The sequence below is a fragment of the Rattus norvegicus genome, chromosome 1, assembly GCF_021556685.1.
Source record: "Rattus norvegicus strain SHRSP/BbbUtx chromosome 1, alternate assembly SHRSP_T2T, whole genome shotgun sequence".
NCBI lineage: Eukaryota > Metazoa > Chordata > Mammalia > Rodentia > Muridae > Rattus > Rattus norvegicus.
Genome location: NC_141534.1, coordinates 273,622,886 through 273,638,523, shown reverse-complemented (window position 1 = coordinate 273,638,523; position 15,638 = coordinate 273,622,886). Strand labels below are relative to the sequence as shown.

General features: G+C 43.5%; 1 protein-coding gene across 6 annotated transcripts in view; it reads right to left on the bottom strand.

Moving 5' to 3' along the window:
* Positions 1 to 15,638, bottom strand: part of Grk5 (G protein-coupled receptor kinase 5) — a 194,736-nt gene that overhangs the window by 25,039 nt on the left and 154,059 nt on the right. For all 6 annotated transcript variants that reach the window (XM_087585160.1, XM_087585171.1, XM_087585145.1 and 3 more), the window contains 2 exons: positions 1,480 to 1,580; positions 756 to 848 (listed from right to left, as the gene is read on the bottom strand). In XM_087585160.1, the coding sequence (XP_087441286.1) occupies positions 756 to 796 (41 nt within the window). In that variant the 5' untranslated portion in view covers positions 797 to 848; positions 1,480 to 1,580. The remainder of the gene's footprint in view (positions 1 to 755; positions 849 to 1,479; positions 1,581 to 15,638) is intronic.

Here is a 15,638-nt window from a genome sequence, read left to right as displayed (position 1 = left end):
CCATTCATTCCTTAGGGAAAGTTGCAAATATATAAAACTAAGGGCTGGGTGTATAGCCAACATAGATTTACCAGGTGTCGTGTCTGATATCAGAACAGGAGGGGAGGGAGGGAGGGACAGAGGGACAGAGGGACAGAAGAGGAGGAGGAGGAAGAGGAGGAAGAGGAAGAAGAGGAAGAGGAGGCGGAGAAAGAAGAAGAGGAGGAGGAGGAGGAAGAGGAGGAAGAAGAGGAAGAAGAGGAGGAAGAAGAGGAAGAAGAGGAGGAAGAGGAGGAAGAGGAGGATGAAGGGGAGGAAGAAGAGGAGGAAGAGGAGGAGAAGAGGAAGAGGAGGAAGAGGAAGAAGAAGAGGATGAAGAAGAGGAGGAAGAGGAGGAGGAAGAGGAGGAGAAGAGGAAGAGGAGGAAGAGGAAGAAGAGGAGGAAGAAGAGGAGGAAGAGGAGGAGGAAGAGGAGGAGAAGAGGAAGAGGAGGAAGAGGAAGAAGAAGAGGAGGAGGAGGAGGAAGAGGAGGAGGAGCTTATAGAGAAAAACAGAAAACCAAAGAAGCATGGATATGTATGTAGGCACAACCCAGAGCCTGCTTTCATAAGCACACACCATTTCTAGAATACCCAAAAACTTAGTTAGTAGGAGGAGGATAATCAATTTGATTGTTGCCAGGGGCCCATGGAAGGTATCTAATCTCTATATGAATATGAACTCTGTACTCTACCTCACACTTGCACACACTCATGTGAGGAGTGCATAGTACTCACCTTTCTAACCATTTCCACTGCAGAAAACGGTCAAAATACATGCTGTCCAGGTACTCGTGGAAGGGGTCTCCCTTCAAGTAGTCATGGACAGACCTAGTTCAGAGTGACAGAAAGATGAACATGTTATAATTCCTATCTTGAAGGAGCTGGACAGAGTCTACTAGGTTACTGCTTTCAGACTGCAGAGAAGCAAGGCTTACAACAGATATCCCACATCTGGCCAGAGGCCTGTTTGTTCTGCAATGGTTGCTTAAATTGGATTGACCTTGCAAGTATTCGCAATGCCTTGTCATGGGCCAACATGTCTTTCTCGTCCTGTAGTAGAGCAGAGAGTATGGAGTGGATACTAAAATGAGGACATAAATCAGTAAATCACAAAGATTAAGTCAATAATCCCAGAAATGAGCTATACTAAATTAGAACTCAGGAATAATTCTCTGAAGATACCACTGGCCTTGCTGAGTTAGAGGAGGGGCTAGGATTGAGAGGTGGTAAAGGATAGAATGAGATACAGTTCCCCAAACCTAGGCTTTGGGTTTGGTCTGGAACCAGCTGAACCACTCTCTTTCAAAGAAGATAGGAATCTGCCCAAGTAGCCATGATTTGCTTATGTCGGTGAGAGCCTGTCCAGGCAGGTAAGGGTCAGCTCAGGCAGTCAGAAGCCTGCCCAAATAGAGCCCCAGGCTCTTGCCCAGGTGGGCAAAGCGTGAAGTAGAACACTTACTGAGCACAAGCAGAGAAGAGTTCTTTGCAGGGGCTCTGCAGGAGCTTCTTCTCTGTCTGGGAGACCAGGTCCTGTCCAACTTGGGCAATGAAGACTGGGGACTGGAAGAAGGAAAGGATTGTTATCAGTGAGAGGGAAGGAACAGGGTGGCTGGAGTTGCTCCATAGATGCAGGGTAAAAGACAAAGATACCAGGTGATGGTAGAAAGATGCAGCTACCTGTCCTTGCATGTGGTCACCTGCCCTGTCTGCCCCTGCATCACCCCTACACGACTGGCATAGGATACATGGACATTGTTCAGTGTGGTGGTAGAGGGGTTATTAGACTAGACAGCAGTGAATGAACCCAGACTTAGTGTAAGATTTCTGGCCATGGGACTTCATGGAAGTCACTTAGCATCTCAAAGTCTAGTTTCCCCATCTCCTCCCTGCTGCTCACTCTTGACAGCTGCTCCCAGGACTCGACTCACCCGGTGGATGTCAAGACGGGATTTTAATAAATTAGAAGGAAATTTTGAGAATACGGCAGGGAGTGGAATCCAAAAGGTGTAATGTGAATTATGAAATTATGCTTTCTCTTCGTGCTACAGAAATGTAGCTATAGGGCTGGGAGACTTGCTAAGGTCCATTAGGCAGATGATCCTGGGGAAAGTGGGAGGGGCAGTAGCAGCTGGCGAATCACTATTGAATAAAGGTTATGGTTCACTTTCTTTTTTTTTTTTGGTTCTTTTTTTCGGAGCTGGGGACCGAACCCAGGGCCTTGCGCTTCCAAGGTAAGCGCTCTACCACTGAGCTAAATCCCCAGCCCTATGGTTCACTTTCTATTCCTCATGGTTTCAAATTCTAAAATCCATTCCTTCTTTCTCAGCCCTGCCATCTGTGTGGGCTCATCCTCCTTGAGGGTTGCCTCCTCAGTTGGCTGGAGAGGCTCTAACTCTGGTGGAGATGGCCTGTGGTGTTGTCTGCATTTTCACCAAGCTCCAGCTGGAGCACATTTTCCACCATGAACTGTCTCAGGTGGTGGCAGTTTCCTCTGCCTTATGTGCACCCTGCCTGGTCCATTTCTGTCCTCTTCTCTGTCTTAAGAACCTACAACCATGTCCTGCAGCAATGTTTAGTCTCCTGCTGGAACTTATACCACAGCCAGGGGACTGTGCTGCTTTTAATCTCTGACCTTGCCATCCCGTGGCTCCATCTCTTTCTCTGGAAGGAGAGAGGTGCTCCAGAGATGCTAAAGTCTGTTTTGAACTTTGAGCATTGATGAATTTTTAAAAGTTTCCCCCTAAGAAGCCCATAAATTAGGTTAGAGGCTTCTGACAGTTTAGTCTCTTCAGAGCCAGTAACTGTAGGCAATGAGACCAGAGGACAAGCCATTATCTGTAGGCAAATCAGCCTCAGGAGGCAGACAGTTGGCTGGTAGGCCACTTGTAATGGGAGGTTAGGGGGGCTAGGGTGTGGAGTTATGCCTGGAAGATGGCTGCATAAGTGTCAATCACTGAGGCAACAGAATGCCTTATGACAGGATATGGTCTTGATCCAGTGTGAGTCAGCAGAGAGATGCTGAGTGTGGGAACTGTGGGAAAGAAGGAAGCCATTTTTTAGCTTCAATCAGGAGGGGCCCACGTTGCCAAACTGTCTGTATTAGGTGTGCACTTCTGCCAGGTCCATTTGTTTTTCACCCACACAAGACCCAGCTTACTTCTTATCACCTCAACTGACAGCTGGCATGAGAAGGGCGGAGAGAAAAGATAAATAAAGCCAGTGTGGTCTTGACCTCAAGTGTTGTTATCTAGGTAGACATACAATTGCCATACCATAAGGTGACACCCTATCAGAAAAGTCCCAGTGTCCTTAGGTTAAATATGATATACAAAATGAACTAAAACCAGAACCTGATAGCCTTTAAATTTTCTTAGCCCCTGACTTTTCTTTACTTACAAATGGAAATTTACTTATAGAGCTAACATTGGAAAGGAATAAAAATAAAATCAAAAAACCCTATAACAATGTTTTATGTACACTAAAGTCCAACCCGAGTCAATAAATAAATAATGGAACCTCTGACACACATTACTTTATTTAATCTATACTGTGGCTTTGTGAGGTAGGAACTATTATGTAATCTACCTTGCAGAATATGAAAATTCAGAAAGGTTAAATAATTTTGCCACAATCATCCAGCCAAGAAATGGTAGAGAAGGGATTTGAACCCAGGATGGACTACGCTTGGTTGAGATCTGTAAGGTCTGCTATCAGCCTGTAAGTTCATTTGGGAAAATTTGAGAAGATGAAGTCAGAGACAAAATAGTACCTAGCCTGAAGCCTCATTACCCCTCTTCAGCCTTTACCTGTAGATAAGGAAAATAGGCAGGGTCATCAGGGACAAAAGGACCATTGTAAGTTTGGAGGTGACCCATCTGTGCACCTATCAGGCAGTCCTCATACTTGGGGTTAGCTACAAGCAAAGGACCCTGGAAGGAAAGCCGTAGAATAATGACTTTGAATGAGAAAGATAATAGAAATACTCCCATGCATCCGTATCAGATTACCACAGACTAAGGTCTTCAATAACAACAAAAACAACAGAAAGTCCACACACACACACACACACACACACACACACACACACACACACACACACACACACACATGGAAGTTAGACAACGATCTATGCAATGACAACTTGGTCATTGAAATAAAGAAATTAAAGACTTTTTAGAGTTTAATGAAAATGAAGGCACAACATACCCAAACTTATGGGACACAATGAAAGCTGTGCTACGAGGAAAACTCATAGCTCTGAGTGCCTGCAGAAAGAAACTGGAGAGAGCACACATTAGCAGCTTGACAGCACACCTAAAAGCTCTAGAACAAAAAAGGGCAAATACATCTAAGAGGAGTAGAAGGCAGGAAATAATCAAAGTCAGGGCTCAAATAAACCAAGTAGAAACAAAAAGAACTATACAAAGAATCAACAAAACAAGGAGCTGGTTCTTTGAGAAAATCAACAAGATAGATAAACCCTTAGCCACACTAACCAGAGGGCACAGGCAGAGTATCCAAATTAACAAAGTCAGAAATGAAAAGGGAGACATAAAAACAGAATCTGAGGAAATTTAAAAAAAATCATAAGATCCTACCTACAAAAGCCTATATTCAACAAAACTGGAAAATATAGATGACATGGACAATTTTCTAGACAGATACCAGGTACAAAGTTAAATCAGGATCTGATAAACCATCTAAACAGTCCCATAACTCCTAAAGAAATAGAAGCAGTTATTAAAAGTCTCCTAACCAAAAAAAGTCAGGACCAGATGGGTTTAGTGGAGAATTCTACCAGACCTTCATAAAAGACCTCATACCAGTACTGTCCAAGCTATTCCACTAATAGAAACAGAAGGAACACTACCCAATTCCTTCTATGAAGACACAATTACGCTTATAACTAAGTCACACAAAGACCCAATGAAGAAAGAGAACTTCAGACCAATTCCCCTTATAAATATCAACCCAAAAATACTCAATCAAATTCTCACAAACCAAATCAAAATGATCATCTATCATGATCAAGTAGGCTTCACCCTAGGGATGCAGGGATGGTTTGATATATGGAAATTCATTAATGTAATCCACTATATAAACAAACTCAAAGAAAAAAACCACATGATCATCTCATTAGAAGCTGAGAAGGCATTTGACAAAATTCAACACCCCTTCATTTTAAAAGTCTTGGAAAGATCAGAAATTCAAGGCCCATACCTAAACACAGTAAAAGCAATACACAGCAAACCAGTAGCCAACATCAAATTAAACGGAGAGAAAATTGAAGCAATCCCACTAAAATCGGGGACTAGACAAGGTTGTCTACTCTCTCCCTACTTATTCAATATAGTACTCAAAATCCTAGCCAGAGCAATCAGACAACAAAAGGAGATCAAAGGGATACAAATTGGAAAGGGAGAAGTCAAAATATCACTATTTGCAGATGATGTGATAGTATACCTAAGTAACCCCAAAAGTTCCACCAAAGAACTACTAAGCCTGATAAACAACTTCAGCAAACTGGCTGGGTATAAAATTAACTCAAACAAATCAGTAGCCTTCTTCTACTCAAAGGATAAACAGTCTGAGAAAGAAATTAGGGAAATGACACCCTTTATAATAGTTATAAATAATATAAAATACCTCAGTGTGACTCTAACCAAGCAAGTGAAAGATCTGTATGACAAGAACTTCAAGTCTCTGAAGAAAGAAACTGAAGACCTCAGAAGATGGAAAGACCTCCCCATGCTCATGGATTCTCAGAATTAATATAGAAAAAATGGCCATTTTGCCAAAAGCAATCTACAGATTCAATGCAATCCCCATCAAAATTCCAATTCAATTCTTCATAGAGTTAGAAAGAACAATTTGCAAATTCGTTTGGAATAACAAAAAACCCAGGATAGTGAAAACTATCCTCAACAATAAAAGAACTTCTGGGGGAATCACCATCCCTGACCCCAAGCAGGATTACAGAGCAATAGTGATAAAAAAAAAAAAAAACAAACAACTGTATGATATTGGTACAGGGACAGGCAGGTAGATCAGTGGAATAGAATTGAAGACCGAGAAATGAACCAACATACCTATGGTCACTTGATTTTTGACAAAGAAGCTAAAACCATCCAGTGGAAAAAAATACCATTTTCAACAAATGGTGCTGGTTCAACTGGAGAACAGCATGCAGAAGAATGCAAATCGATCCATTCTTATCACCCTGTACAAAACTCAAGTCCAAGTGGATCAAGGACATCCACATAAAAATCGGATACACTCAAACTTATAGAAAAAAAAGTGGGGAAGAGCCTCAAACACATGGGCACTGAAGAAAATTTCCTGAACAGAACACCAATGGCTTAAGCTTTAAGATCAAGAATCTACAAATGGGACCTCATAAAGCTACAAAGCTTCTGTAAGGCAAAGGACACTGTCATTAGGACAAAATGGCAACCAACAGATTGGGAAAAGATCTTTACCAATCCTACATTGGATAGAGGGCTAATATCCAATATATACAAAGAAGTTAGATTCCAGAGAGTCAAATAACCCTATTAAAAGATGGGGTACAGAGCTAAACAAAGAATTCTCAGCTGAGAAATATCGAATGGCTGAGAAGTACCTAAAGAAATGTTCAACATCCTTAGTCATCAGGGAACTGCAAATCAAAACAACACTGAGATTTTACCTCACACCAGTCAGAATGGCTAAGATCAAAAACTCAGGTGACAACAGATGCTGGCCAGGATGTGGAGAAAGAAGAACACTCCTCCATTGTTGGTGGGATTGCAAGCTGGTACAATCACTCTGGAAATCAGTCTGGAGGTTCCTCAGAAAATTGGACATAGTACTACCTGAGGACCCAGCTATACCTCTCCTGGGAATATACCCCAAAGATTCTCTAACATACAACAAAGACACATGCTCCACTATGTTCATAGCAGCCTTATTTATAATAGCCAGAAGCTGAAAAGAACCCAGATATGCTTCAACAGAGGAGTAGATACAGAAAATATGGTACACCTACTCAATGGAGTACTACTCAGCTATCAAAAACAATGACTTCATGAAATTCATGGGCAAATGAAATGAACTAGAAAATATCCTGGCTGAGGTAACCCCATCACAAAAAAACACACATGGTATGCACTCCCTGATAAGTGGATATTAGCCCAAAAGCTCGAATTACCCAAGATACAATCCACAAACTACATGAAGCTCAAGAAGAAAGACAACCAAAGTGCAGATACTTTAGACCTTCTTAAAAGGGGGAATACAAATATTCATGGGAGGAGATATGGAGACAAAGTTTGGAGCAGAGACTGAAGGAATGGCCATTCAGAGCCTGTCCCACCTAGGGATCCAGCCACCAAACCCAGACAATATTGCTGATGCCAAGAAGTGCATGCTGACAGGAGCCTGATATAGCTGTCTCCTGAGAGGCTCTGCCAAAGCGTGACAAATATAGAGGCAAATGCTAGCAGCCAACCATTGAACTGAGAACAGGGTCTCCATTGGAGAAGTTAGAGAAGGGATTGAAGGCGCTGAAGGGGCTTGCAACCCCATAAGAACAACTATACCAACCAACCAGAGCTCCCAGGGACTAAACCACTACCCAAAGAGACAGACCCATGGCTCCAGCTGCATATGTAGCAGAAGATGGCCTTGTTGGGCACCAATAGGAGAAGCCTTTGGTCCTGACAATGCTAGATCCCCCAGTGTAGGGAAATGTCAGGGCAGGAGGCATGAGGGGGTGGGTATTTGGGGAGGGGGAACAACCTCATAAAAGAAAGGGGAGGGGTGGGATAGGAGGTTTATGGATGGGAAACAGGGAAAGGGGATAACATTTGAAATGTAAATAAAAAATGTCCAATAAAAAGGGAAGGAAAGAAAGAGAAAGAAAGAAAGAGAGAAAGAGAGAAAGAGAAAGAGAGAAAGAGAAAGAGAGGAAGAGAGAAAGAAAGAAAGAAAGAAAGAAAGAAAGAAAGAAAGAAAGAAAGAAAGAAAGAAAGAAAGAAACAAACAAACAAACCATGGCTTTAAATTTAGCTCTTGGTTCAACATGAAGAGTTTAAGTGATTCAGACCAATCCCTCTTTCCCGTGACTCCAAGGAATGAGTTTTGCCAATAAGAAAGGACAGGTGCAGAATGTCAGACAGAGGATGTCAGGTCTGTGTACCGCTCTTCTGAGCACAGTGCTGTGTGCTCCTCCCTGACTTTTCTTCTCTGTCCATTACTCTTCCTGAGTTTCCTCTACTTGTTCTTGGGGATCCTATCAGCTCCCAAAGCCCAAGTTTACCAGAACTCTCCAGAAAGAGAAAAAAAAATCATGTAAGAGTTTTCCTGGGCACTGCCATACAGAGAAAAACCATTCCTTTCTGAAGCAGGGCAGGCCCCTAACAATGGATGGCCTTGTACCTTCATTTATGTCTAAGCCTCTTTCCATCCTTTTGTTCTTACCTCCTATGATATCTACTCTGTGCCCCTGAGCTTCAACATGCCAACTAGGAACACAGCCAATACAATGCTTAAGTGTGGCACTCGTGGTCAGTCATGCATAATGCAGGGACAACTGGCCTTGGAATGTGCAGAGGAAATGGTTGAGGTAGGGGTTTGATTGGATGGAAGAATTGGGGAACCCTGAAGTTGTGTAGGTAAAGTAACAGATCTGGAATGAGTATATGCTTGGTTGGGGGTGGGGTGGAGGTTGAGTGTATGTGGAAAGTTCGAACTTCTCCCCATCCCAGTGTCCTGAGATCAGCACTGTAATGCTTGGCTCTTCAGAGTCCTGCCTGTGATATCATGGAGACTTCAGTGCTTAACTCATAACCGAAGTAAGCCTAGGAATTGTGGGCCTGAGGCAGGCCCATGAGGAGAGTAGAGAGGGAGGCATAGGACTGTTCTGGGATAAGGCTACCATGTAGCCTTTACTCAGCACTTAATCCAAGAAACGTGTAGATCACCCCCACACACACACCTAAGGCCTCTGCTGACACTTACATGCACAATGTTGGTGACCTTACAGAGAGACAGATCCAAATCCAAGGGCACCTAGTAGTCAAGCCCAGCATCACTTTTTGCCCATTTGGCCAAGGCCAGCAGTCTAACAGTTGATACACGAGGTGGTGCTATTGAGCCCCTCTAGTACTGCTTCCCAATAAAAGGGAGAGATCACAGGGCCAGCTTTCTATCCTCAAGGGTAGGGAGGCCTGAGAAGCACACTTGAAATAATCATTATAGATCACTTTCACCCCAGTAGTGTGGTCTTTACTGTAACAGTGAAGGGGAAAAAATACCTGACCTGTTGGGGAGTGAACATTGAGTGGTTAAGATAAAAGCTAGACACACACACACACACACACACACACACACACACACACACACACAGAGAGAGAGAGAGAGAGAGAGAGAGAGAGAGAGAGAGAGAGAGAGAGAGAGATTGATTGATTTACTGAAGAGGTGAAATCCTGAGGTTACACAGTGAGACCAGTCTAGAAAACAGACATAGACAAGGAATCATGGACAGGTGGAGACTGCAGTCTTTAGCCTACAGAGGACAGCCTTAAAATGATTACCTCAATTGGGTCATGTTCTCCTGGGAACTATCCCTAGAGACTACAAGTGAAAAATAAAGAAAAAAAGAAAGAAAGAGAGGGAGAGGAAGGAAGGAAGGAAACTGTGCAGCAGAGAAGACCCAAATGTCTAGGGCTCTCATCACCAAAACCTTGTCTTTCCATCAAAATCTGTTTCAATAATTCAAAGTGGAAAGATCATACAGAAACAGGTGTACTGGTATCTTCTGACACCTCCACTTCCATATATCCTCAGGAGTTATCAATAGTCCTCTGCCCTACTCTGAGCCATCTTGGAAATACACACCCTACAAATGGGGTGAGAAGTTTAGAAAGAACCCTTGAAGGAGAAACCCTTGGAGCTCACTGTTAAATCCACCATGACAAATTGGTATAGAAAAACAGAGAAAAGACCTCCAGGGTCCTAATGGTTGCTTGTGGTAGAGCTAAGGGGCATCTAAGTAGGCTGTGGACTTGAACCTCATAGGATCTGATCTAGTTCCATGGGAAAGACACAATTTTGACCTTATGATCTCCACTCAAAACCAGGTTGTCTACATTCTACATCCCCAGCCACCTTGGTCCTTGAGTCTCTCCACCTCTACCTTGCCACTCTGCTTTCAAGAAGTCCTTCCCTAGGAGGCCCCTCTTAGATTCCACTTGTCCTAAGTTTGACATCAAAGCCCTCAAAGGAGTTTTCTTAAACACCAAAATATCTATGTAGGCTAGAGACTGCAGTCTCCACCTGTCCATGACTCCTTTTCTATATCTGTTTTCTAGACTGGTCACTGCCTTCAGGACCAAAGAATGAACCTTCTTGGAGTTGTCCCTAAAATACCCTTTAGACGCGCTTCCCCTTTTTGGCCTCTCTCCCAGTGCCTTGGTCATTTCCTGAGTAAGCACTGGATTTCAAGCCATTGGGCCCTTGCTTGTTCCCATGGACAGAACTCTTCTCACCCAACCTGGTACTGATGACCCAAGAGAAGCTTCAGAACCCACAACCAAAAAAATCATGAGCAGCTAGGGCCTTTCCACTTAACCCTGCCTCCCAAAGGTAGCTGCCATAATCATTGTCCTTATGGTGGCTGCATGATGAACACGTCCTTAACATGCCAGATATAGGGGCTAGGCACAGTGTGCTCTTGTATAACTCTCTCAAGGCAAGTTTTATTGTTGGCATCTCCAGTGTACAGATGCAAAAACAGCTCAGAAGTTAAGTGACTTGCCCAAGGTAACACAACTGAGATTTAAAAACTAAATTTTAAAACCTGGCATTTTGGCCAGAGAACCCTATCCCTAATCAGCAGCATGATATGAGAGATGCCAAGCTCCTTCCTAGGTAGTATGTAAGAATGTGACTGGGGCCTTGAAGAACAAGCCCTGTTACGGGGCCCATGGACATTAGAAAAGGTGCATGCTGTTTGTATGGTATATCACATCACATGTAGTACATGCATGAGCATATGAACAGATATATATGCAAACAAAAATGCTAATATCCAGCATCTGTTTTGCTTCAACATATGGAAACATCCCCTGAGGGTCTCAGTGCTCATTAGCAGTGGTTTTGTTAGTAGACAAAAGGTCAGCCCAGGAGACTGTCCACTCTATTTCCAGACACAAGTACTTAGGTCTTAATGATGTGTATATTTTCATATGTGGGCAGCTGACATTCCAAATGTAAACTATTTGCAATAATCTTCCAGTTTTCTCAGGATAAGCGGAGCAGCAGAGAGGCAAGACTCTGAAACAAAGGGGTCCCTAAGGGTTGCCTTCCTTCTAAACAAGAGTAGTTTGGTCTTCTGGACAAGAACGGAGGCAGCTGTTTTGGGGGGCTCCTCATTTCTCCTCAGGGAGGGGAACAAGAAAAAGACAGTCCCACAACTGTATCCTGAATATGCCCCTTGACATGAGGAGATCTGCATTAGCTATAGAAAGACTGGCTGCAGGAGTGGGGAAGGAGTGGGAGTCAGGCACCTAAGCAAGAGCCAGGGTTGGAGGCAGTGATTGTGGGCACCAGCAGGGAGGGCCGGCTTGGCAGCTGTTGGCTGAGCAGAGGCCACCATGTGCTGAGCCCTCCCTGTGAGTTTCCTACCCATTATACTTCTGCTGCTCTTGGGAAGGACAATGTATAAATCAGAATCCATGGTTCCAGGGTCAGAGACAAGTATGCTGACACTTAGAGAGCTGGGGGGAAAGCAGCTTAGTGTTTCACTCTAGTCTCCCAAAATGGCATATTACATAAGTTTAATAAGATACCAAATATTCAGGAAATGGTGGACTTGACACTTGATTCAAGGTGGACCTCAATTCCAAACCTGAAATCTATCCACTCGACTTGCTGAAACAAATGGATGAGGTTCAGAACAGGGGAGGTGCTCAACATGCTTGTTAAATAATGGTATGTACACATACATGTTAGGGTTAGGAGTCCCTCGGAGGAAGAGTACTTGCCTAGCACTACAAGTCCTAGGTTTCAAGTCTGACACCACATTTTTGGAAAAACAATCCCCGCTTGGGACACCAGAAGTATCCTCATGGGGTCATCTCGTCATCTGCCTTAATAACAAACTGAGTCTATTTTGTCAGTCAGAACTAAATGGAAGGTCAGGGTGAATTTCAGGCAGATACTTGGGGGTGAAGATTAGGGGGTACTGATCTGCTCTTTAGGAGACATTTCTTAGGTCCAGATACTTTCCAACCCAGACCAAGTTCCACTTACGGGTTCATTTGATGATATGGGAGGGGAGTGGGTGTCTCTGTCTCCAGCTTTCTAATAATTTCCCCCATTGAGCAGCTGGAAGATAACACCTTGTCACTTTCTATAGATCTCAAGAATTGAGTGAGGAGAGCAGAAAGTCATAGGAGCATAAGATGAGGAATTATTCCAACCTGGCTCCTGGCTCAAAACTGCACATGCTGTCCAACCACAACCAGAAGACAAAGGGAAAGTCACTGGACTGCAGCCCACAGGGAGCATTTCCTTGCTTGAGGGCTGATTTAAGGCCTGGCTGACAGGAAGAAAATACAGCATTCTTTCACCTTTTTAATCAAAACCTTAGAGCCATGTGTTAGAGCTGCTGCCGCCTGCCCTCAAGCCCGTCTGGGGCAGTTCCTCTCTGTCTGTGGCCAGGCAGGAGATACAATCCACAAGCCCCAAACAAGAACAGATCAAAGGAGAATGAAAGGTTTTATTTTCTAGGTCACTGAAGAGAAAAATCAGTACAGCTCATGAGCAAAGCACCCTCCACACTGGGTTTAAAGTTCATATCCAGTAGTTCATGGCAGGAACAATTCCTCTCCTTAAGCAGGGTCCCTAAGGCCAACCCAGCAGGTCAGCTATAGGCCCTGAGCACTGTCATGGTGTTTTTTGTTTGTTTGTTTGTTTTTTGTTTTGTTTTTCTTTTTTTCGGAGCTGGGGACCGAACCCAGGGCCTTGCGTTTGCTAGGCAAGCGCTCTACCATTGAGCTAAATCCCCAACCCCTGTCATGGTGTTTTAGAACCATGCAGGGGAAGCCCAGAGAGGTAAGTTTCCTCCATTAGGTAACTCATCGTTCCTTTGACCTTTTCTGATCTCCAGACAGGATTAGAAGCATCTGTAGTAGAGAAAGTTTAAGCTTGGGGATCTCTACTTGATATTCTGAGGCAGCAATATTACAAAATATGTGGTAATAATGCAGAATATTACAGATGGAGAAGCAAAGTCACTTTCAATGGACAAAAGATTTCTTTAAAAACAATAAAAAGGCAAAACAATTTCAGTAAACAGAGATGATTTCAGGAATTTTATGATTTCTTGTTTTATTTTCAGTATTCACTTTTGTCCACAAAGTATTCTTTTTTTAAAATAAATATTTATTTTTATTTTACGAATGCTTTACCTACAGTATGCATGTATACCATGTGCATTCCTGGTACCTGTGGAGCAGAGGAGAGTGATAGATGTTCTGGAACTGGAGTTACAGATGGCTGTAAGCTGCCATATATGCATTGGGAACCCAACCCAGGTCCTCTGCTCTTAAACAAGAAGCCATCTTTCTAGCCCCATAGAAAGATGTTCTTTTTCTTCCTTCCTTTTTTCTTTCCTTCCTTCCTTCCTTCCTTCCTTCCTTCCTTCCTTCCTTCCTTCCTTCCTCCCTCTTAGGCATAATTTTTAAGATTTATTTTATGTGTATGAATGTTTTGCCTGCTTGTATGTATGTGTGTCATGTGAATGTATGGTGTGCTAATCAGAAGAAGGCATCCAGATTCCATGGAACTAGAGTTAGGATGGTGTGAGCCAATTGTGGGTGCTGGGAATCAAACTTGGGACCTCTGCAATAGCAGCAAGTGCTTTTAACAGTTTAGTCATCACTCTAGCTCCGTAAGAAAGGCTCTTGCTTATAGCTCAGGCTGACCTCAAACTAATGGTCCTGCTGCCTTAGCCTCCATGGTGCTAAGGTACGCAACACCACACACAGCTCTATCCTTTTCTTAAAGAGGACACTTCCCACATTCTTGAAACTTCAGCCCTGACAAAACCAGCACTTTTACTCACCTATGCTACAAAGTGCTCAAGTGCAGTATCACAGGTTCTTCTCCAGAGGTCTGTCCAGGCCCTAGCTCATGCCTCAGCAGCCTCCAATCCTCTAGGAAGATGTACCCAACCTGCCATCTTTCTGTTTCATGAAGATCTCAAAGACCCAGAGTCTGAACCTATCAAGTATCATGTGGCTGTGTGTGAGCAACTAGAAGATAATACCTTGCTACTTTCCATCTGAAAATGTGCTAGGTTTTTCTCCAGTGAATTTTTGTTTTGTTTTTGTTTTTTTGAGACGGGGTTTTTCTGTATAGCCCTGGCTGTCCTGGAACTTGCTCTGTAGATCATATCTGCAGACACAATGTGTTTCTGCAGTAAAGATTATCCTTGTATTATTGAAGTACTGATTTCTCTGCCCCCATATCTTGTTGCAATCCTGACTTGGCACTGTTTATTCCAAGTACCTCCTGTTTCAAGTTTGTGTAAACATTGCTCCCCATTTATTCTCTGACTTGACAATAAAATCTGATCAGCCAATGGCCAAGAAAAAGAGATGATGGGGCAGGACTTCCACTAGCCAGAGGAGGGGAAGAGAGAAAGAGGGGGGAAGTGGGGATTGCCACAGGAATACCTCAAGCACTGAAAGCCATAAAATGCAAGTATATCAGGGGTTTGGCTGAAAGGTTGCCAGATTAGCTTAGAGGAATAAAATAGAGTAATACTCAGTTGTGGTGTCCTTAAAGCTTGTAAAATTAATATAATAGTCCAGTCTCAATTATTTCGGAGTTAGATGGGTTAAGAGAAAAACTGCAAAACATGTATTAAAATAGCCTCAACAGAGATTTGCCTGGCTCTGGGCTGGGATAAAAGACATGTGCCACCATGCCCAGCAACTCCAGTGAAGATTTTAATCTGTGAGCACTGATGATGAATGAGGAGTAGCAGTCTTCTAAGATGAAAGGAATTCAACCAGAACTCACCCCATCAGTCACACCTGTGCCCATGGCACACAGGTGGGAGTGGCACACAGGAAACTCTGACTCTGGTTGGAAAGTAACAACATCCTATTTGAGACCCACAATTCCATCAAAACACAAGCCTATAGCCACCACTCTGGTAACTAACTCTCTGAGTGGTGAACTCTTGATGGTGACTCTAAGGACAGCTGAAGATCCTGTTAGGCCAAGAGTAAGCAGAGGTAAAGGACACTGTGTGATCATTGAGACACTCTTCCAGCTGGGGTCTAAGCCGAGTCTGTCCTGAGTGTCATCCTGAGTCCATGCCACAGGACTTGGCACAATAACTTAAAGATCAACTCGACTGGCCAGCACGAGTAGTTACAAACCCATGAGGACTGTGGGTGGCCAACTGCAGGCAGCCTCTTGGTCTCCAGAAAGAACTACAGATATGGCCTCATCAGACACAGGTGCTGCACAGCTGAGGCAAGGTACAACCATGGCTAAAGATGAAAGGACTCACTAGGTAACAAAGAGGTTCCTTCTTTCCATTTCTAGTGTTTGTGTTCT